This window comes from Aulonocara sp. 'chitande type north' Nkhata Bay, linkage group LG3, assembly GCF_057382095.1.
Source record: "Aulonocara sp. 'chitande type north' Nkhata Bay isolate Kocher_YH1m ecotype deep benthic linkage group LG3, A_spYH_male_GT1.1, whole genome shotgun sequence".
Taxonomy (NCBI): domain Eukaryota; kingdom Metazoa; phylum Chordata; class Actinopteri; order Cichliformes; family Cichlidae; genus Aulonocara; species Aulonocara sp. 'chitande type north' Nkhata Bay.
Genome location: NC_141346.1, coordinates 24529236 through 24551220, shown reverse-complemented (window position 1 = coordinate 24551220; position 21985 = coordinate 24529236). Strand labels below are relative to the sequence as shown.

The window sequence follows — 21985 nt, the reverse complement described above, 5'->3', positions numbered from 1 at the left end:
ATAAAAAAGGTGAACTGTTTAGCTTATATGATAAATAAACATACAATGCAGAAAGCTACACAACATGAGGCGGTTCATTTACAAACACTAGTCTAACTTAAGTTTCACACTCTGTTACACAATACTAACCTGATCTGCTTCTGTTGTTATAGACTCTACATGGTTCCCACTGGTCTGACATTTCTCTTTAACTTTACTTTTACAGCTTTCAAACTGTGCTTTACCTTCTTTGTTATCATTATTTTTTTAGCAAACTATTTTTTATTAACATTCTTTATTAACACAACTGATCTAAAAAAACAAAACAAAACATAAAAACCTACTGGGGAAAAGTTATTTTTTACTGTAAAAACCTCAGCTGTGTTTATTGGTGGTGGTAGGTAACGTCCGTGCTGCATTCACATCATCTAGTAGATCTTCTGAGGGTACTTCATGTAGATTTGGTAACCAGCTACACTGGATCCAGGTTTCAAGCTCAGTTCCTCTTGCACTCAACGATCCTTCTTCTACTGCACTTGGGGCTATGTACCCAATCTCGGGTGGGGGTGATGATATGTCCCCCCTGACCTGGCGTCCTGGCTCCCCCTTGCCGTAGCATTTGTGTTGTACCTCATCAATCTCTAGCTGTGAGAGCAGTTCCTTCTTTCGAATGTTGGAACACTGAGCTACTGGTTGTTTCACCATCCATGTGGATGTTGGGTATCGAAGACTCCATAGGTCCCTCATCCTGTCCATGTACCTCCTTCTGCTGGGGTTACTTGTGTAGTAGCGTTCTAACAACACCCTGTTTTCATCTCTTGCACACCAATGTCTTCTTGTCCAGTAGCCACTTCTCATCAGGGTGTCCTGGTTCAAATTTGTGAGATGCTTGTTTTAGTGTCACACCAGTCCATGATTTCACTTCTCTAATCATTCCTCACATGCTCCATGATGTCCTCTTATAATAAAGCATCAGACTAAACCAAGTCTGCAACTCTTGAGGTCAAAAATGTCCTCCTGTGTCCAAACTATGCTCATAAAGCACGCTGTCACATGCTTTCAATTTTATATAAACCCTCCTACAAAGCATGAATGTTAACAGTAAATGTGCACGACAAACAAATAGAAGCACTCAGAAACCATCTAGATAACTTTTATGTCAAAGGTCATGGAACATAAAATCATTGTGCATCATCTTATAATAAAAACATTTAAAAAGTTTGCTGACTTTATGCAAAAAATAAGGTTTCAAATTCTCCTGCAGATTGAAAATCAAATCAACCTTATGCAAAAGTTCAATAAGGAAGATCTGTAGTTACACATCTGTCTGCTTTCCAGGTGTTGGCACTGCTTTTCAAAATGGTGATAATGTGACAGACATCACATCTTCTTAAGATATCACACACAGAAACAATGAAGGGCAGAAGGTTTGATCATCTTAAAGAACTGAAATAAACTGAATAAAGAGGGCGAGCTGTTAAAGGAGTCCTCTGCGGTTTCTATATTCCAGCTGTGGCCACAGCTGTTTAACCTCTGCATCCTCTATCAGCTGTCCTCCAGATGCATTTTAGGACCTGAGACATACTTCCAGCTTCCAGATATGTAAAGTACATCCTTACCAGAAGCTCGGGTCTCAGAAGGAAACTTACAGTCTGTTTGTTCTACTGTAACATAAAAGGTCAAAGGTCACATGAAAACTGTCATGCATTGGGAAAACTAATGCTCCACTGCTGCCATCTGCTGGTTGCTATCATGAAGTGACTGATCTTCCCATTTACACACAGTGCATATATTCGGCGGCCACTTTATTAGGTATACCTTGCTAGATGGATGGATGGATTGTTGTCACGTTCAAGAAATTACATTAGTTACATGGCACTTTATCCTGCAGGAATCAGCCTCAGCCGACACTGTGGTTATAAAGTGATGCACACAGTCAGTTAGAATACTTCAAGCAGGCTGTGGTGTTTAAACAATCCTCAGTATGGGGTCCAAAGTGTGCCATTAAAATATCCCCCACTACACCACCAGCACCCGGTTCTCCCTTCTGCAGAAGCAACAGGATCATGCTTCTGAAAAACTCCTCTGTGATCTGTGTTGTAACTCTGAACTTATCCATATGATCCTGTTTCTGATTGAATTCTCTAAAAAGTTAAATTTTCAACAGATTCTGGTTTATGTGAGTCATCTTCTTCCTTTTCGGAGCGGAATGTCAGGGATATAAAAAGGTTCTCAACTTCACTGGATCCACTTCATCATGTCTGCATGCCAATCGGTAGTGATTTGACACACACGCACAATGACTGATCAATGGTCATGAGAATTTGCACAATTATGATGAAGAAAAAGACCTCCCTGCCCATTGTTCCTTCAGTGATTCTAGTTTCAGTCATTATGCAAATGTACTGTTTATGTACTGTTTATAAGATTTGGGGAAACCTGCAGTCAGCTGAGACTGAAGAAGTCACTTGGATGAGTGACAAAACGTTTCTCCCACTGAAAACACCACGTCCAGGATGTATCGTCCAGATGAACAGAATCAACTTAATTATAGAAGTTTATTTTTACAGTACTCAAAGAGAACAGTCACAGAGCAAACATGTTGCTGCAAACACCAAAATGTCTACAAATAATTTATTACAGATTTGTAATAAGATTTTCTTCAACTTTATCTAGTAGCTGAATTTTGTTTAACCCTTTTTTATTCATGGATTTTCAACAATGATTTCCTGAATCTTAGCAGAAAAGCCAAAGACTGTACAAACATGGCTTCTGCCTGACTCAAGGAATTAAGCTTAGACTTTGAATTTGAGAGGATTGTTGTGAAAAACAAAAACACACCATCATTTACCATTGTTCACGTTTTTATTCTGAAAGGCCTGGTGAAGAATTTTCTATTAAGTATGAAAGATAAATTAATTTTTTATGGCACCATCTTCTTCTTCTGCTTCTTTATTAAAGAAAGAAGAATATCTCTCCATTTGAACTTTCTGGCCCTCAGTGGTTGTATGAGATTTCATTTCATGTTCATCTCCTTTGTGAGGAGAACAAACAGAATATAAATATATAGAATTTAAATATAAATGTGAGAACCAGTTAGAGAGCAGCAGCTGGATTCCTGTTGTTGGACTGGTGGACGACTGCTGGGCTGAGCAGAGCCTCTCTGTTCTCTTTATATACAGCAAAGTGAAAGAATAAGGACATGTCAGTGAACGCATCACAGTTATAACACAACTTTCTGTTTTGGGTCACATAAATGTTGAACTTTGGACACATTTTCTGCTGCTGCATGAGCAGTACATGACAAGTATCAGATCACACAGCATCTGCAGAGACGACCAGCGTTGTTTCTGATACGTTTTAACCACAACTTGGCTCGGAGTGAAATCTAAATACTGCTGCACTCACTCTGAACCCTGATGAAGAAAGAAGAGGAGTCCCCAGAGCAGAACCAGGAAACACTGAAGAGATTATATGTCTCAGCTGGCTGGAAACTCCTGTTCCCTTGGAAAGGCTGGAGGAGGCGGCCTGGGAGAGGGAGGTCTGGTCTGTTTTTAGGCTGCTGCCCCACTGACCCGGCTGTGGATAAGCTCACATTTTACTAGAATGAGGATGTGTGCGCACTTTTTTTCCTACTCTCTCACTTTGAACTTGAGTTTGTTTGTTTTAACTTATTTTCCTTTCTCACTTCCTGTTCATAGTAAAGGAAAAGTTCAATTCTGATTAACAGATTTTTCATCTTTGTACTAAAAGATCAACAGCTGTACCTCTGTAGTCTTTGACTGTTATCTTGTGTTCGATGATGATGTCATCCATAAGTGACGTCTCCCCTGTCTGAAACACACACAGAGGACATCGGTGCAGACAGTGCAGTCCTGTCACTGACATAACCTCACAAGTATCAACAACACAAAAATAAATCACATTAATTATAGAAGTTTATTTTTACAGTACTCACAGATTTAATTTAATTTTAATTTAATTTAATTTATTACAGATTTGTAATAAGATTTGCTTCAACTTTATTTAGTAGCTGAATTTTGTTTAACCCTTTTTTATTTATGGATTTTTACTGACTTTTACTGACTGACTTTACTGACTCAAGGAATTAAGCTTAAAGTTTAAATTTGAGCCGTCTTCTTCTGTTTGTCTACCACCACTATGTCCGGTTGGTTAGCCACCACCATTTTGTCCGTCTGTATCTGGAAGTCCCACAGGATCTTAGCTCGGTCATTCTCCACCACTCTTGGGGGCATCTCCCATTTTGACCTCGGGACTTCCAGGTTATACTTGGCACAGATGTTCCTGTACACTATATATATAGAGAGAGGGGGTTCAGTCTAATATGTGTGCTCCAGTGAGACATTAGACTTCAGTAAAACTATGCAGTTACCTAATTATGCCCAGTGTTTAATCTCCACTGAGAGCTAAAACTCAGTTTTAAAGCTGTGTGCTGGTGAGCGTAAACTGTGACTATCACCATGTTACATGGGCGCTACAGAAACATGAAACAAGGCAGAATTGTTATTAAAATGATTGCATTGTTGTCCGAAGACATTACTGCTACTAACACATCCATATCTGCCACACAGAGCTCTACATGTACTGCTCATTTAGAACAAATGACTGTCAGCAAACGAGGACACAATCACACAGCCCACTGTCTTTGTTAGATGCGCGCCTGTTTCAGCAAAGTTCACAAACTCCCTCCAACACAACGTCCGGCCCACTGTGCGGCTCCACCAATGAGATCCGAGGGCCCGCGCAGTGGTATTAGCATACAGCCTGTATAAAAAGCGCCGCTCTCGGTCAAACAGCTCATTCGTTACTGCAGAGTATCGAGGAGAGAAAATGCCTGAACCCGCCAAGTCCGCGCCCAAGAAGGGCTCCAAGAAAGCCGTGACCAAGACCGCCGGCAAGGGCGGCAAGAAGAAGAGAAAGACCAGGAAGGAGAGCTACGCCATCTACGTGTACAAGGTGCTGAAGCAGGTCCACCCTGACACCGGGATCTCGTCCAAGGCCATGAGCATCATGAACTCGTTTGTCAACGACATCTTCGAGCGCATCGCTGCCGAGGCATCTCGCCTGGCACACTACAACAAACGCTCCACTATCACTTCCAGGGAGATCCAGACCGCAGTGCGCCTCCTTCTCCCCGGTGAGCTGGCCAAGCACGCAGTGTCTGAGGGCACAAAGGCCGTCACCAAGTACACGAGCTCAAAGTAAACTGACTGGATCTCACACGTCAACACAACGGCTCTTTTCAGAGCCACACACTAAACTGACGAGCAGAATTCCAACTATTAAACATGCAGCTCACTGTTACAACTACTGTAATCGCGGATGTGCACCTTTGTGTCACTGGGTGCTATCAATCCGCTGTACCGACCCCCAGTCAACAGAAATGTGTTCCGGTTTTTACTTTGTAGTCACTTTGTCTTTCTACGAACACAATTAATGCGACTTTTTATTTAACACTTGGTTTTAGTTCAAAGTGTACTTCTCTTCTTCTGATATGCAAAGTTGAGCAGTCATTAGATTAAAATGCTTTGGCACAAAACTAGTAGCAACAAAGCATTTTAATTGTTTTTTCCCTCACTTGTGGTGCCCCTGGATGGATGACACTGTTAGCATTTGCCTATACTGCCTATGCCACAGGCAGGCCCTGCTGTGTCCTTCACATCCAGCTTTCTGCAATTCCCAGAGGAATTTCCATCAAAGCTTTCTTCAATCTAACTCCTAATTTGATGGCTCCATAGCCACCTTTTATATAATGCAACTATTGTAGTAAGTGCTGTGCATAAGATGGAGGAGTTGTACAGGAGGTAGTAATGATTTCCTGTGGTGTTCAGAGGGGATTTTTGGTCATCTCAGTCTCTCACTAAACACACTCCGGTGACTGGTCAGCACATGATGGTGTGGGTCAGGGGTATTGTTCAGGATTTGACTTATGCACAAAAAAAACTGTGGTCACATATTTTTCAGTAGGTGGGATAATAGAATCCTCCAGAAAGAGGAGCAGATATACTGGGCATGAGACAAGCTTTATTAGTGCCAGAGCTGGGAAATGCACCCACATGGGCAGAGCAGGATAAAATAAATAACAAATAATAACAACAACCTTATTACGATAATAATAAATAGAATAGATACAAGGATAAAATAATTTTTGACTAATAGCGAAAGAGAGTGATTAACAGTGAGATGGCTGTGTGTTTTTAGCAGGTGTTGAGTATTACACATTGAGATACGCAGTGATCAGTTTGTGGATGTGTGTAGTCACGTGTTCATTCACTGCTGTTGTTTATTGTAGAGTCAGTAACTGTAGAAGGAAACTGAGTCAATGCAGACTAAGAGATCAGAGCCAAAGTGTGGAAGCGAGCTGCTGTAAGGTCACTAATGAAGCTTCTGTACAACAATGTGAGTGAAACTGTGCTTTGGTTAGAAGTGAGCAGCTGTCACACAAGTCTCGCTGCTCCGTGGGCCTGCAGCAGCATCGGTGTGTTTGCTGGGAGCTCGCAGCGTCACTTTGTCCCAAAGCTGCGCTCACCAGATGCTGCTTTTAACTCGGAGTGCGTGAACAAACATGTGTATCAGCTGGAAAAGGCTTTTTACGGAGCTCTGCTGCGGCTCCACCGGTTTTAGCAGAGAAAAGAGTCCAAGAAGCCGCCGAGCAGCGCTGAGCTCCGCACCGAGTCGCCGAGCTTTGGGAGCTCCACGAACCGAGAGCAGAGAGCACGAGAGCCCGACACGAGGCCTGCACGACGAGACACAAGCCCGCTGTGGACTGCTCCACTGTCGACCTGCAGTGCTGCTCACACACTCACTTTAAGCTCTTTGATCCCGAGACACGAAACACAAAATGAAGCTTTGCGAGACACGCGAGAGCTGCGCGCGCTGCCTTCACTCTCCACGGTTCTCATGATGCGTTTAAGTGCAGCGTGGCGCTTCCGACTTGCCATCACTGTACCGTGAATCTCGATCAGACGCGAAAGAGGAAAATGTCCGAGGAAGCTCCCGCACCTGCTGTCGTCCCGGCCAAGGCGGCCAAGAAGAAGAAGACGACGGCTTCCAAGCCCAAGAAGGTCGGCCCCAGCGTGGGCGAGCTGATTGTGAAAACCGTGGCCGCTTCCAAGGAGCGCAGCGGCGTGTCCGCAGCCGCGCTCAAGAAGGCTCTGGCTGCCGTAGGCTACGATGTGGACAAGAACAAGGCCCGCGTAAAGACCGCCATCAAGAGCCTGGTAGCGAAGGGCACTCTGGTGCAGACCAAGGGCACCGGGGCCTCCGGATCCTTCAAGATGAACAAGAAGGTTACTGAGAGCAAAGCCAAGAAGCCCGCGAAGAAAGCCGCTCCTAAAGCCAAGAAGCCCGCCGCGGCCAAAGCCAAGAAACCGGCAGCAGCTGCTAAGAAGTCGCCCAAGAAGGCAGCAGCAGCAGCTAAGAAGCCCGCAGCCGCTAAGAAGTCGCCAAAGAAGGCCAAGAAGCCCGCAGCGGCGGCCAAGAAAGCGCCCAAAAGCACCAAGAAAGCAGCAAAGAGCCCCAAGAAGGTGCTCAAGAAGGCTCCCGCAACAAAGAAATCCCCCGCCAAGAAGGCCGCCAAGCCCAAAGTCAAGAAGGCGGCCACAGCAGCCAAGAAGAAGTGAGCTGACACCGCTCTCACACTCAACAACGGCTCTTCTCAGAGCCACCACAGCAACACACAAGAGCTCCTTCCTCTCACTCACTCACTCACCACTCTGTCATTCACAATAATGTCCATGTTATTAAAACACTTTTTTCCCCCTCATTTGTCCTCATTACAATTACAACTTGGATTACTATCATAACTTTTGCACTGTCCACTTCCTGCTGTGACAAAACAAATTTCCCACGTGTGGGACTAATAAAGGTTATCTTATCTTATCATGGTGCACATTAGTGCTGTCTAAGCAAGTCTGCAACTACAAGAATACAAATATTAACAACTATTTACAATCACACCTTCGTAATACAAGCATCACACCACTTTTACTGTGAAACATCATACAAGAAATAAACTGTTAAAGGTTAGCAACTACATTTTAAAATATTCTATTAAACAACACATAATACATTCATAGATGCATGTTATTATTCTTGTATGAAATATTGAGTTCTATTTTTTTTAAAAGCCTACACTGGCTGTTGTACTGGAAGTACACTGTATATTTTAATGATACCTAGCTAATATAATCCACTTGAAATGCTCTAATCTACAACTTTACCTGACGAAATCTAGGCCAGTTGAATTGATATTGTGTGATTTCAAGGACACATTTTACTCCAAGCTGAGCCCGTACTGCTATTTATTTTACCATGGAGCTCTGTAGCGTGAAGGATGAGGGGAATTAAATTATTTTCAATTCAATTCAATTTATATAGCGCCAAATCACAACATAAGTCGCCTCAAGGCGATTTATGTTGTTATTTGGCGACACAACTCCTATAATAACACAATAAAACCATTCTGTTAATAATTTGTAGGTTTAAAAAACTATATATTATTTCAAAATATAGTCTTGAGTTTACTTCTTGACCTCACCGATTCTTTGGATATCCCAGCTGAAGAAGAGTCCGGGGCTGCCCTGTGTCCCCCTCCACTGTCCTCTTCCCAGACTAGTAACTGTGGCTTCTTGTTCTTGGCTGAGGCAGATTTCACTCACTTTATAACAGGCAGACCCCCACTGTCAATGCATTTTTCATACTATACAGTTACACACCAAAGTTTATAGCTGAACCAACTGATTTGGCACGTCAGAGGTCAGGGTTCAGCAACTTAATGTCATTCTTGGGAGCTTTAAGGTCGCATGAAAAGCTTTGAGAACAAAAATCCACTATTGTCCTTAAAACAGGTTGACAAAGTCATTCTAACAAAACCCACACTTAGGAATCATTTCCTGTTCTTCTGATCACCAGCTGCCCCCTATTATCTAAGTAAACCTAAACACATTCTATTCTTCGAATTGTTTTATTCTACTCACAATAGACACAAAACCCTAAGCGTAGATGTGACTTTGCAAAATGTCCCAAATTCAGCAGCAGCGCTGAACACGTCGCAAACAGCTGCACATTTTCCTCCACCTGTCCCTCTCCACCTCACGTTGTTATATTTTCCTGTGTTTAACAAGGTTTGAACTGCGTGTTGTCTGTTTCCATGAGCTTAGAAACTGTTTTAATTATAAAGAGTGTGAACCATGATGAGTGTCCAGTCAGTTAAGCTAATAATTAGTGACATCCAATGTATTCTTAATTAGTAAGATGAGCAATGAGGTTGAACACGACCCCACACCACAACGCAGGAGACAGAGCTTTTTGCTTCAGTTTTATATCAAGACCTAAAGTTTGTTTTATTCACAAAAGAATAGACTAAACGCACACAGCTCTAGTTTTTTTTTTTTTTTTGAAGGTGGATTTCAGTCCGTGACTAAGATGACATGAACGTACACTTCAAAGTAAATCAAGATGCATAATCTACATTTCCCAGGACACAAGTTGTTACAAACACTAACAGAAAGAAGGATGTTTGCTTAGAGAGAAGTGTGTGGCTCTTAAAAGAGCCTTTGTTGTTGGTGAAGCCGAGCGCTTTGCGTTTACTTGGCCTTGGCGGGCTTCTCGGTCTTCTTGGGCAGCAGCACAGCCTGGATGTTGGGCAGCACACCACCCTGAGCGATGGTGACTCCCCCCAGGAGCTTGTTGAGCTCCTCGTCGTTGCGCACAGCCAGCTGCAGGTGACGTGGGATGATGCGAGTCTTCTTGTTGTCGCGGGCTGCGTTGCCAGCCAGCTCCAGGATCTCAGCGGTCAGGTACTCGAGCACAGCCGCCAGGTAAACAGGAGCGCCGGCTCCTACACGCTCGGCATAGTTACCTTTACGCAGCAGCCTGTGGACACGACCCACGGGGAACTGAAGCCCGGCACGGGATGAGCGGGTCTTGGCCTTAGCTCTGGCTTTGCCTCCGGTCTTGCCGCGCCCACTCATTTTAACAGGTTCTTTTCTTCGTAGTATCGAGACTGAGAGAAAATGTGGCCCGATCAGCTCAAAGCCTCGCTTATATTTCCGCAGAGCGCGCGCAGCTTCGTCACGCACCAATCGCAGAGAGACTTGCGGCAGCGCGCAACATCAATGCACTTTTCTCCAATGAGCAGCACACACGAGGCGGGCGGTGCTCCACGTGGAGCCCGTCACCAATCACGAGCCGGAGCGGCACCGCGTCACAGCCAGTCACACAGTATAAGAGCAGCGAGTCTCCTCTGTTCGCTACATTTTCTGCTCTTATCACAGGGAAAGAAAAGTAAGGAAGAATGGCAAGAACCAAGCAGACCGCTCGCAAATCCACTGGCGGCAAAGCCCCCAGGAAGCAGCTGGCCACCAAGGCCGCCCGTAAGAGCGCCCCGGCCACCGGAGGCGTCAAGAAGCCCCACCGTTATAGGCCTGGTACTGTGGCTCTGCGCGAGATCCGCCGTTATCAGAAATCCACTGAGCTGCTGATCCGCAAGCTGCCCTTCCAGCGTCTGGTCCGCGAGATCGCTCAAGACTTCAAGACCGACCTGCGCTTCCAGAGCTCTGCTGTCATGGCTCTGCAGGAGGCCAGCGAGGCTTATCTGGTCGGACTCTTCGAGGACACCAACCTGTGCGCCATCCACGCCAAAAGGGTCACCATCATGCCCAAAGACATCCAGCTGGCTCGCCGCATCCGCGGAGAGAGAGCTTAAGCTGCACGCTCTCCTACCAACAACGGCTCTTTTCAGAGCCACCTCACTCACACCAAGAGCTCGGTCCAGTAGTAGTAGCAGCTCATACTCGCACTTCAATCTTCATGCTCTTTCTATTCTAGAAACTACAGTCGGCATGAACATGGAATTCACCGACTTCCATTACAAAACGTTTTTTTTTTGTTTTTTTTTTTAAATTTTTCTTTTCTTTTTTTTTTTTTTTTTTTTAAAAGCATGAATTGTTGTATGCTGTTGTAATGGCTTCCTCCTTTAATTATTCACGTATTTTCTTTTTTTTTTTTTAAACTTTATTTACATATAAAATGCACATACACATACAATTACATACACAAAACCATGAGCACATACAACAAGGAGGAAAATCTGAGTCCACACAACGTTCACAAGACTTAGTTTTAATTCGTTCCAGGGGAAAACTTTCCCAAGTTTCAGGTCCATTGTTCGTCTTCTCCACAGGTCTGTAATGATATGTTTACTCACCACATCACTACTTATCTTTTGTTCAAGTACTCCTTTGGCACGGGTTTTCCAAATACGTGTGTTTATTACACACATTACTAACCAAAAGAGTCTCCTTTTGTCTTCACCCATTTTTTCTTTAAACAAACCATATTTAACTGCTTTAATATTAACATCCACATCATAGCCAATCTCTGTCATCTTCTGCCTGATCTCAGTTGTCCTATAACAATCCAATAGAAGATGTTCTAGGGTCTCATCTTCATCACAGTCTGTCATAGGACATTTCATGGTGGTAACAAAACAACTCCACTGTACCACCGCCCTCACAGGGAGGCGCCCGAGCGAGATGAGCCATACCACGTCTCTCATGCTTTCAGATAATATTTTGTCTTGTATATTTTTAACTATTGAAAGGTTTTCATCTTCATTTGCATACTTATATTGAATTACACCTTCATTTTTGGTTTCATTAATTATTTTCCAAAGCTCATCACATTTCAGTGCTTTGTACTAGATGATATGATAGGCCAAGTGCTCTGACGTATAAAGCGTAGACTCCTATTGTTTAAATGTGCTATAAAATACTCTAAACTACACATGTTATTATTGGTTTGCACACTCAGAAAAATTATGGTTCTTAAATGGTTCTTCAGATGTCTTCATGGTTCTTTAAAGAACCATCATACGTCAAAGAACCTTTTTATTTTGTGGATGGTTCTTCAGCTATTACAAATGGTTCTTTAAAGAACAAAAGGTTCTTCATCCTTAGCAATCTAAGTTTGATGGTGTAAATAGCATAAATATTTATTCACTATAATGAGGCTGTGAATTATACTGTGTGTTTTCTTTGTGTGCATGTGTGTGCAAAGGGGGAGGGCGGGATACCTGGCAATTACCCTTTAAGAGAAGATGGTAGGAAACTGAATATTCAAATAAAAGTTAGAAATATTTGTAAACAGTAGACACAATACACACATTCAAGTACTGTACATTAGTTTTAAATTTTAATAAAGCATTACTATTTTCTACTCCAAGGCATTGCTTTTGAGATTATTATATATTTTTGAAAATATAGTATAATGATAATACTAGTTATTGTAAACTTTACAAACCACCCAGCAGTATGTAAAGTCAAATTATAAAATACAAGTAAATAACAATTGCAGAACAGAATGTCAGTGTAATGGACACAGACTTCGTTTTGACAAAGCGCACTGCTTAGGTAAATGATCTGAGTAGTTGTTCATCACTGATCAATTTGTTAATATGTGTTTCGAGCCAAATAAATGACAGGGAGAGAGAGTGACGTCAGAACACGTCATACTATAACCTCCCGGGAGCGGACGGAGGGGGTCAGTCGTTGGGATGCGCATGCGCAGACAGAGTGTGCGAGCGGCGGGCCTTGACCTTTCGGGGAAAAAAACCTCACGGACGGTGACAGCGAAACGGATAACAGTCTTCAGTACCTGCTGGACTTTGAAGCTGTGGATTCTGGGACTGTTGGAAAAGGTAAAACATTTTCATTAAAACCTTATTACGGTTTTATTTTTGTTACTCGTCATTGTAGCTTGCTGTTAATGTTGTGCTAACAGTAGCGATTAGCTAGATACGTTAGCCGTTGAGGTCAACGCAATTTAGTATCCAACTGTTTTCCTAACAAAACCACTGTCATAATTAAGTGAAGCTGCTCCCAGCTAATTTGAACCTTTGGCTTATAAAATATGTGGTTCAATTGCGTGCTGCGTACATAACCTAATGTCAGCTAGACCGAAATTAAAATGTAATATATTATTAAAGTCACTAAAATGGCGCCTGAAGCCTGTTGTGACGTGAGCGCTGTGTCTGCTCTAGAAACTCTGAAATTCTGTAGATCTGAGCCGTACATTAAATACTCACATGAACCTGTACCTTGAATTCTGTATGAGCTTTATAAAATACAGCTATGCATAAGAGTTTTGAATGAATAATTCGATTAGATAACTCTTTATTGTCTAATCAAATTATATAGAAATGAATAGAAATGTGACATGAGAAGGTGTGTCTTTGACTGTTCCTGCATAACTTAGTTTCGGACTAGTTGACAAGTTATGCTCCGGTCATTTGATGTTTCCAAGATAGATGTTCTTTTGTAGTATAGTTAATTTTTTTGTATATTTCATTTATCCACCATCATACATCATACATACAAGCTAAGAAGAGGTCGTTATACTAACAAGAGGTATCAACGCTGGGCCAAAGTTCAGCACATGGTTAAAGTTTGTAATCCAGCCAGGGTGTAAATATCACTCAGCTGAAGCAGGTAGCATCAACACATAAATCTACTCTACCCGGCTTAAATCACAAGAGCACCTCTGACCAAAAAGCTGTAGATTTTTCTTGTTTGCACAAATTAATCCAGATTCACATTAATTGTGTTCACAGCTCCAACAAAATGAGGAAGAGGAGGGGGAGAAACACAATTAGGTTGAATTACAATTGGATGGAAGTTGAGGACAAGAAGAAGGAAGCTTAGGATGAGGAGGAAGAGAAGCAGCAGGAGCATCTTTAGGGCTCCCTATGATGTCATTGAGGTTTGTTTCATTAATATGGTCCTCTAACAAAGAAAGATGACTTGTTTTAGTTCACCTACTTCCTGTATTAAATAGTGATGTGCAAAATGTTGTGAAAAACCATAGAGCAGGCACGTATAGTGCATCTGCAGGTAAATGAACCTCAAATCTCTAAGACAGACTGAAATTTGTATATTTATCACCCTTATGATAAAACCCACTTCAGCCATTGGTTTATGGACTTGAACCCTCAACATTTGCTTTATTGCTGTTGCTATGTTGGGACCATATTAGGATGAGGGATCAGAATCTGGAGTCATGCACACTATTGTTTCATTTAGTGTGTATTCATAAGATTCGTACAGCAGATCCAAGTTGTGCCTTGAAAACAGGAAAGTCGTCTGCATAGAGGAGAACTGTAATAGCAGGCTTGTACAAAGTGAGGCTTTGTGCACTCGTTTTACTTCTGTCACCCTGTTTTGATGCAGAATTCATTTGAAATCAGGCAAGAACTGGACTTATTTTTTATAATGTGTTCTTGTGAATTGATTGTGTATCGCATATGTTTGATTTGACTTTCTGCAAGACGACAGTCGTCCACTGGCCAAAAAAGTTTTCCAAATACCTCCACGTGATCTAGCCTGCATTTAGAAAAGAATAGCAAAAAAAAATCTGCACCTCCTGCTTCAGATGAAATTTGTGTTTCTGTGTTCAGAGGCAGCGGTGAGAGGGGAGACCTCGGCTCATCCAGCTGGAGAGCTTGACCAGGAGGAGTCGAACATTAACTCAGCTCTTCCAGGGCACCCTGCAGACTCGGCTGCTGGCATCGGCGAGGGATGACGTGAACGCCAAACTGGAGTCCATCACAGGTCAACTGCAGGTATGCGAGTCAGACCTTCTGAGGAGGGTTTCACTTTTCTCTTCTTTATAATTGACTCTTTTCTCTCTCTTTCAGCTCCTTGTCTCAGAGTGGGAGGGATTTGAAGCACAAAGGGAGGAACTTGTCGTTTGGTTGGCTGATATGGATGTCTGCCTGAGTGAGGTTGACCAGCTAACAGGAAACACCAGTGAAAAACTGAAACAACTGCAGGTGTGGGCTTGTTTTGATATGACATATATTTGATATGAAACATACGTCAGAGACATTGTCCTAAACTGGACTAACAAAGGACTATGAGTACAACATGAAACGTACATTACATAGCGTAAGGCTGAAGTTCATTGATCATTTTAATCATAAACTTGTTGTTGAAATATTTTTACTGAACATGCAAACATCTGCTGATAATGTGTTGATTTATTGGTCTGTTATGAAGCTATTGCTATTTCTAATGTGTTTTATCACTTTTTGATGTTTTATTAATTAAACAATACATGTATTATTTGTTGTGTTATCTGTAGCTATAGTATTTATATATATTTATTTATAGTATAGCAAATATATTTTATTATTACTGTTTAAAACACTAATATGTGACATGTATTAGTAGTGATGTTGTGCTGAGGGTTAAAATGCCTTTTTGTCTTTTGGTTACTACAAAATGACAATAAACCATTAATATATGTCTATGCTGTGCTCGTATTTATTTTACCCTACTCAAATTCAATTTATGATGCATTTTATTTTGAAAGATTTAAAATGGTTTTTTAAAGAACCACTCAAAAAAGGTTCTTTAAAATGGTTCTTTTAAAGAACCATTTTTAAAAAGGTTCTTTGAAAAACCATTAAAGGTGCCCCAAAGAACCATTTCTTGATGGTTCTTTGGGGAACCTTTAAAGGTTCTTCAATGAACCACTGAAAGAAATGGTTCTTCAAAGAACCATCGTTTGAAAGGTTCTTTGTGGCACCAAAAAAGGTTCTTCTATGGCATCAGTCTAAAGAACCACTTTTGGTTCCAGTTGGCACCTTTATTTTTCTGAGTGCAGAGGCTGTTAAAATGTTATCTAACATTAACATGTTGGTGACACAATTTCATCCTAATGGTACTGACATATTCATAGGGTTCATTTTTGAGACAAATATCAAGATCTGCACAAACTGACAGAAACACTGAAGCAGTTACCCATTTTATTCTTGTCATCTATGTCCTATTATCTGGTGACAGAACCAACACAGTGTCCTATAACTGAAGTAATGTTAAGTCCTTAAAGTCATATTCTTTTATTGTCATGATTGTATTTCAAGCTTTTTTTTATTTTTGTATGATACCTGATTTATATGGAATATGACTGAAGTAAACTAAAGTCTAAAATTCTTAGTCGGTCATTTGTTCAATAGTAATTAAACATTAAGTAATTCACAAACTATGAATTGTACTTTTTAAATTGTTTAAAAGCATGTAGAATTGCAAATGTAGGAAAGTATATTTCTCCTTTTTTTCTTTTTTTTTTTTCTTTACCTGGAAGCACGTCAACGTAGACAATCTGGCAAAACTTCTTGTTTGCGATGTGGGTCATTTCATCACAGAGCATTAACAGTTGCCTTTGATATTTTGTTTGCAGTTTAAACAGACCTGTTGGTGAAAATAAAATTTCAGGCACACATCAGGAAGAGGCTTCAAAAGCTTCATAGGGCTTCATCCACGCATGTCCACCCTCTACTACAGCGGTCCCCAATCCCAGTTGACGTGGGCTGGTGTCCCTGTAGGTTTTAGATGTCCTTGATCCATCACAGCTGACTTAAATGGATAAATTACCTTCTCAACATGTCTTGAAGTTCTCCAGAGGCCTGGTAATGAACTAATCATGTGATTCAGGTGTGTTGATCCAGGGTGAGATCTAAAACCTGCAGGGACACCGGCCCTCGTGGACTGGGATTGGGGACCCCTGCTGTACTAGATCAAAGGTGGGTTGGTTATCTTAAAAAAAAAAAGACATACTACATAAGCACTAGTGATGTGTCGGTTGCGAACGAAATGGCTCTTAGAGCCGGATCTTTGACGTGAACGATGCGAGCCGGCTCCTTATCGCAAGATGTGGGTTGTTTTCTCTCTCTCTCTCTCTCTCTCTCTCTCTCTCTCTCTTTCACTTTTCTTATGATTGTGGGTTGTGCTTTGCGCTGGGAAGGAGGGGAGGGCGGTAGTCACAATCTCAGTAGCACAGGAACAGATCAGGAGGAAGAGAGGGGGAAAGAGAGCCACGGACAACAACGTCACATTAGAAAGGTGTAGTAATCATCCACAACTATTTTCAGTTGCAGATGATAAAGGATTCAGAAAGTTTATTCATGCAGGTCCATATGACAGAATATATGCATCTTTTTGTTTTCATATTAGAATTTATATTTAATTGTGTTGTGGTTTGCAGTGTTTGGTGTTGTTTCACTTTAAATTTGTTTAAAAGGAAAAAGATGAAGATGAAAATGTAAATAGTTAAAAGTTGAACTGAATAGTTGGTTTTTGTAATATATGATTTATTACATTTTATTAGGAGTGAATAAATAAAAGTATATTTACAATGGACCCTAGAGACAAAGCGCATACGAACTCCAAAACACGTACAAAACACAACAGAAGTGCTCCAGGATGCTCGGCGCGGTGTTGAGCTTTTGTTACCTAGTGGCTACACAAGCCAGGAAGTACTAACGACCGGATTTAGTGTGTGGTAGTAGCAGGTAAATGAACTTTTTTTTAAAAATTACTTGAATATATATGAGTGCTTGTGTATAAATACACAAACAATACCCATATGCTTTCATTTCTGTAATTTAAGTGATCTAGGTAGTTCTGTTTCGGAAGTTCAATTAACACTAGGAATATGCTTTGGAGTTTGTACATGCTTTGTCTCCAGGGGCCACTGCACACATATATAAATTAAAAAAAAAAACTTTATTTTGCAGTAGTAATTCCTTTTGTGCATAATTTCTTGTTATTGTTAATAAATTAAAGCAACAAAACAACCTGAAGAGCTGGCTCTTTTTAGTTAGCCGAGCCAGAAATCCCATCACTAATAAGTACTTCTGCTTTAAGCGGATTTGTGGCAGGACAGCATTTACAAATAAACTGGTTAATCAGTGAAATCTTTCAGTTTTCTTTTGGGCTACACTCCTGCTATAGTTGAGTTTAATGAAACAGTGGTATTGAATAGGTCTGTAACTTTAAGTTCAGTTTGTGGCTCTGTCAGTTAAGGAGAAAGGAAAGCACACATGATAAACAGCTTAATTTTATAGACTCTAGAAAAATGAAGAGTTAATTTTAGGAATCTCAGTTGGTAATTGTTAAGTTATAACATATTACTTCAGAAGTTGCTTGGGGGATACTGGCAGATATTTTGATAACTTTCAGGACTTGCCTGAATCATGATTTTAAAAAAAAAAAAAAAAAAAAAACCAAAAACCAACAAGATCGCAGAACAAAGCTCTGAAAGTGAAAGTGGGTGGCTCTTAAAAGAGCCGTTTGATGGATTGGAGAGAATGAGTTTACCCGCCGAAGCCGTACAGAGTGCGGCCCTGCCTCTTCAGAGCGTACACCACATCCATGGCGGTCACAGTCTTCCTCTTAGCGTGCTCAGTGTAGGTGACGGCGTCGCGGATGACGTTCTCCAGAAACACCTTGAGCACACCGCGGGTCTCCTCGTAGATCAGACCGGAGATACGCTTCACTCCGCCGCGGCGAGCCAGACGGCGGATGGCCGGTTTGGTGATGCCCTGGATGTTATCACGGAGAACTTTACGGTGACGCTTGGCGCCTCCTTTGCCGAGTCCTTTGCCGCCCTTGCCTCGTCCACTCATGGTTATTGTTTCTTCTCTGAACGAACAAAGTCGAATGAATCTCAACCCCACGGAGCCGTGTTATTATCTGTGCTCGGCGGACGTAAAAGAAAACAGACGGTTCGCTGGACCGCTCGAAGCTCAGTGGCCCCGCCCACTCTTCTACTCTCTAAATGTGGAAATGTTGTCTTTTGTTAATGACAAATTAAGTCTAACCGAAGGGAGGCTCGCACCAAATCGCAACTTTCAACCTCAGCTTTAGTGGAAAAGTACTGAGGAGGGGGACACAGGGCAGCCACTGACTCTTCTCCTCCAGCTGGGAGGGCCTTAACACTACAGAACTCCATATGTTCAAATGTACATGAATCAAAATGGTTATGAAACGAGTAATGAAATAAATACATGGTAAAATAAATAGCAGTACGCGCTCAGCTTGGAATAAAATGTGTCCCTCCACTACAACAGCCAGTGTAGGCTTTAAAAATAACAATAGAACTCAATATTTCATACATGAATAATAATATGCATCTATAAATGTATTATGTGTTTAATAGCATATTTTAAAATGTAGTTGATAACTTTTAACAGTGAAGCAAGAGCATGGTGCTGCATATAACAGACAGGACCACAGACGGGTCTAGAAAATGTGCAGCAATTTTATTTATTTCTTCTCTTTAGCTGATAGTTGGTGGGGCCCAGGTACACTGTAACTGCATCTGTACCAGTTTTTCTGCACTCCAGCCTTTTCGCACAGTGGAACAAATTCTCTTAATTCCAAATTCCATAAAAATGGAAAAGGGTTACCTTAAACGGATCATGTTGCTAATTTGTAAGTTCATAAGCATTTTTTCTTTCCATTTCATAATCAATTCTACTCCAGGTCAAAGATATGTATAGGAAAATTTCCCTAATATGATATCATTTATAAGAAATACCCGTCTAGCGAATAATTGTATAAGTGCATGGAGGTGGGACCTCACAGCAGAAGCAGAAAACTGCAACAAGATGAATACAGACGACCAAAACTATACAGACACGACCATGCAATGAAAAGCTGCAACATGAATGTTGAGTCTAGTTTTGTGCCAAAGCATTTTAATCTAATGACTGCTCAACTTTGCATATCAGAAGTATACTTTGAACTAAAACCAAGTGTTAAATAAAAAGTCGCATTAATTGTGTTCGTAGAAAGACAAAGTGACTACAAAGTAAAAACCGGAACACATTTCTGTTGACTGGGGGTCGGTACAGCGGATTGATAGCACCCAGTGACACAAAGGTGCACATCCGCGATTACAGTAGTTGTAACATAGTGAGCTGCATGTTTAGCAGTTGGAATTCTGCTCGTCAGTTTAGTGTGTGGCTCTGAAAAGAGCCGTTGTGTTGACGTGTGAGATCCAGTCAGTTTACTTTGAGCTCGTGTACTTGGTGACGGCCTTTGTGCCCTCAGACACGGCGTGCTTGGCCAGCTCACCGGGGAGAAGGAGGCGCACTGCGGTCTGGATCTCCCTGGAAGTGATGGTGGAGCGTTTGTTGTAGTGTGCCAGGCGAGATGCCTCGGCTGCGATGCGCTCGAAGATGTCGTTGACAAACGAGTTCATGATGCTCATGGCTTTGGATGAGATCCCGGTGTCAGGGTGGACCTGCTTCAGCACCTTGTACACGTAGATGGCGTAGCTCTCCTTCCTGGTCTTTCTCTTCTTCTTGCCGCCCTTGCCGGCGGTCTTGGTCACGGCTTTCTTGGAGCCCTTCTTGGGCGCGGACTTGGCGGGTTCAGGCATTTTCTCTCCTCGATACTCTGCAGTAACGAATGAGCTGTTTGACCGAGAGCGGCGCTTTTTATACAGGCTGTATGCTAATACCACTGCGCGGGCCCTCGGATCTCATTGGTGGAGCCGCACAGTGGGCCGGACGTTGTGTTGGAGGGAGTTTGTGAACTTTGCTGAAACAGGCGCGCATCTAGACAGTGGACTGTGTGATTGTGTCCTCGTTTGCTGACAGTCATTTGTTCTAAATGAGCAGTACATGTAGAGCTCTGTGTGGCAGATATGGATGTGTTAGTAGCAGTATTGTCTTCGGACAACAATGCAATCATTTTAATAACAATTCTGCCTTGTTTCATGTTTCTGTAGCGCCCATGTAACATGGTGATAGTCACAGTTTACGCTCACCAGCACACAGCTTTAAAACTGAGTTTTAGCTCTCAGTGGAGATTAAACACTGGGCATAATTAGGTAACTGCATAGTTTTACTGAAGTCTAATGTCTCACTGGAGCACACATATTAGACTGAACCCCCTCTCTATATATAGTGTACAGGAACATCTGTGCCAAGTATAACCTGGAAGTCCCGAGGTCAAAATGGGAGATGCCCCCAAGAGTGGTGGAGAATAACCGAGTCCTGTGGGACTTCCAGATACAGACGGACAAAATGGTGGTGGCTAACCAACCGGACATAGTGGTGGTAGACAAACAGAAGAAGACGGCCGTAGTGATCGATGTAGCGGTTCCGAATGACAGCAACATCAGGAAGAAGGAACACGAGAAGCTGGAGTTGGTTAAAAAATATCTAAACTTTGTTGCTGTTGTTCTAAAGGAATAAACAATGCAAAGAATTATTTCTTAAATTGCAGTTTTCTTGGTGTGAACCTCAAAGGGTTAATGCTTGAAGTGGTTACTCTCTAAGGATGTAAGCTGTACGGAGTACTGCACATGTAGCTTTGAATGATTCTTAATGAGGTATTGCTCATAGACTGTTTTTTTTCTTTTTACCTTAGTATTTAATAAAAACTCGGTAAAATAAACAAACAAACAAACAAACAAACACACACACACACAGAGTCAGTTCTAAAATTATTGATCAGTGAAAACATTAAACATAAGTTTTTAACATAAGAACTGAGCTGACCAAAGTTTGTTTAGTTGCAGAAGTTCTTTCAAGCACTAAGCTGCCAGATTTAGCACCTTCTTCCTTTATGTTCTCTCAGCATTGTTGGTGATCAAAACATTGACATGTGTCACTGTGTGACAGAGTCTGTCAATGGTTGTTCAGAAAAATAAAAAATCACTACTGAGAACTCATAAATGAGAAGCGTGGGGCGCTGGTTTGGCTTACAGGTTGAGCAGGTCACGATATTCTGTAAAGATAAATGCAGGACAACCTTTGGTTAAGATTGCTGGTTTTAGGAGTTATTTTGTTGCAGAAGTGATAGTGTTCTCTTCTTGCATTGATGATTGCACGGTTGATCTGGAGCGTTATCATTTGCAGGTTCAGTGGAAATAGTTCCAGTGATTCATTGTATATGTTGCAGTAGTTGCAAAATCTACAAGGAAGGTGCTGCAGCTCCTGAGGTGGTTTATTACAGGCAGCTTTAGGAGTTCCTGTCTTGTGTTTTAAGTGTTGTATTTAAGGGTTTAGTTAAGATGCAAACGTTGTGATCTGCAGTTGTAGGTATTGCTATGGTTTAAGGTTTATTTAATTGCACACAGCAAATCCAGCATGTCCAAATTAACAGTCGGATTTGATTTCAACACTATT

At 41.7% G+C, this 21985-nt stretch overlaps 5 protein-coding genes, 1 long non-coding RNA gene and 1 pseudogene across 6 annotated transcripts; 4 read left to right on the top strand and 3 right to left on the bottom strand.

Annotated features, from left to right (window-relative positions):
- The first annotated feature begins 4815 nt into the window (after nt 1-4815).
- Nucleotides 4816-5393, top strand: LOC147334730 (histone H2B 1/2). Its single transcript, XM_086274599.1, has one exon. It carries the CDS (start codon nt 4831-4833, stop codon nt 5203-5205), a length of 375 nt encoding a protein of 124 aa, XP_086130725.1. The 5' UTR covers nt 4816-4830; the 3' UTR covers nt 5206-5393.
- A 1539-nt stretch (nt 5394-6932) lies between these two features.
- LOC147334729 (histone H1 pseudogene) lies at nt 6933-7684 on the top strand (annotated as a pseudogene).
- Nucleotides 7685-9559: 1875 nt separating this feature from the next.
- On the bottom strand, nt 9560-9983 carry LOC147334728 (histone H2A-like). The gene has a single exon (XM_086274587.1). It carries the CDS (start codon nt 9972-9974, stop codon nt 9588-9590), a length of 387 nt encoding a protein of 128 aa, XP_086130713.1. The 5' UTR covers nt 9975-9983; the 3' UTR covers nt 9560-9587.
- Nucleotides 9984-10297: 314 nt separating this feature from the next.
- LOC147334727 (histone H3) lies at nt 10298-10716 on the top strand. The gene has a single exon (XM_086287407.1). It carries the CDS (start codon nt 10298-10300, stop codon nt 10706-10708), a length of 411 nt encoding a protein of 136 aa, XP_086143533.1. The 3' UTR covers nt 10709-10716.
- Nucleotides 10717-12365: 1649 nt separating this feature from the next.
- Nucleotides 12366-15068, top strand: LOC147334726 (uncharacterized). The gene is made up of 4 exons (XR_015128597.1): nt 12366-12700; nt 13613-13761; nt 14456-14620; nt 14696-15068. It is a non-coding gene; the product is annotated as an uncharacterized LOC147334726 (long non-coding RNA).
- Nucleotides 15069-18134: 3066 nt separating this feature from the next.
- Nucleotides 18135-18566, bottom strand: LOC147334725 (histone H4). Its single transcript, XM_086287405.1, has one exon. The coding sequence runs from the start codon at nt 18467-18469 to the stop codon at nt 18158-18160; it is 312 nt and encodes a 103-aa protein (XP_086143531.1). The 5' UTR covers nt 18470-18566; the 3' UTR covers nt 18135-18157.
- Nucleotides 18567-19691: 1125 nt separating this feature from the next.
- On the bottom strand, nt 19692-20263 carry LOC147334724 (histone H2B 1/2). The gene has a single exon (XM_086287406.1). It carries the CDS (start codon nt 20227-20229, stop codon nt 19855-19857), a length of 375 nt encoding a protein of 124 aa, XP_086143532.1. The 5' UTR covers nt 20230-20263; the 3' UTR covers nt 19692-19854.
- Between the last annotated feature and the right edge of the window lie 1722 nt (nt 20264-21985).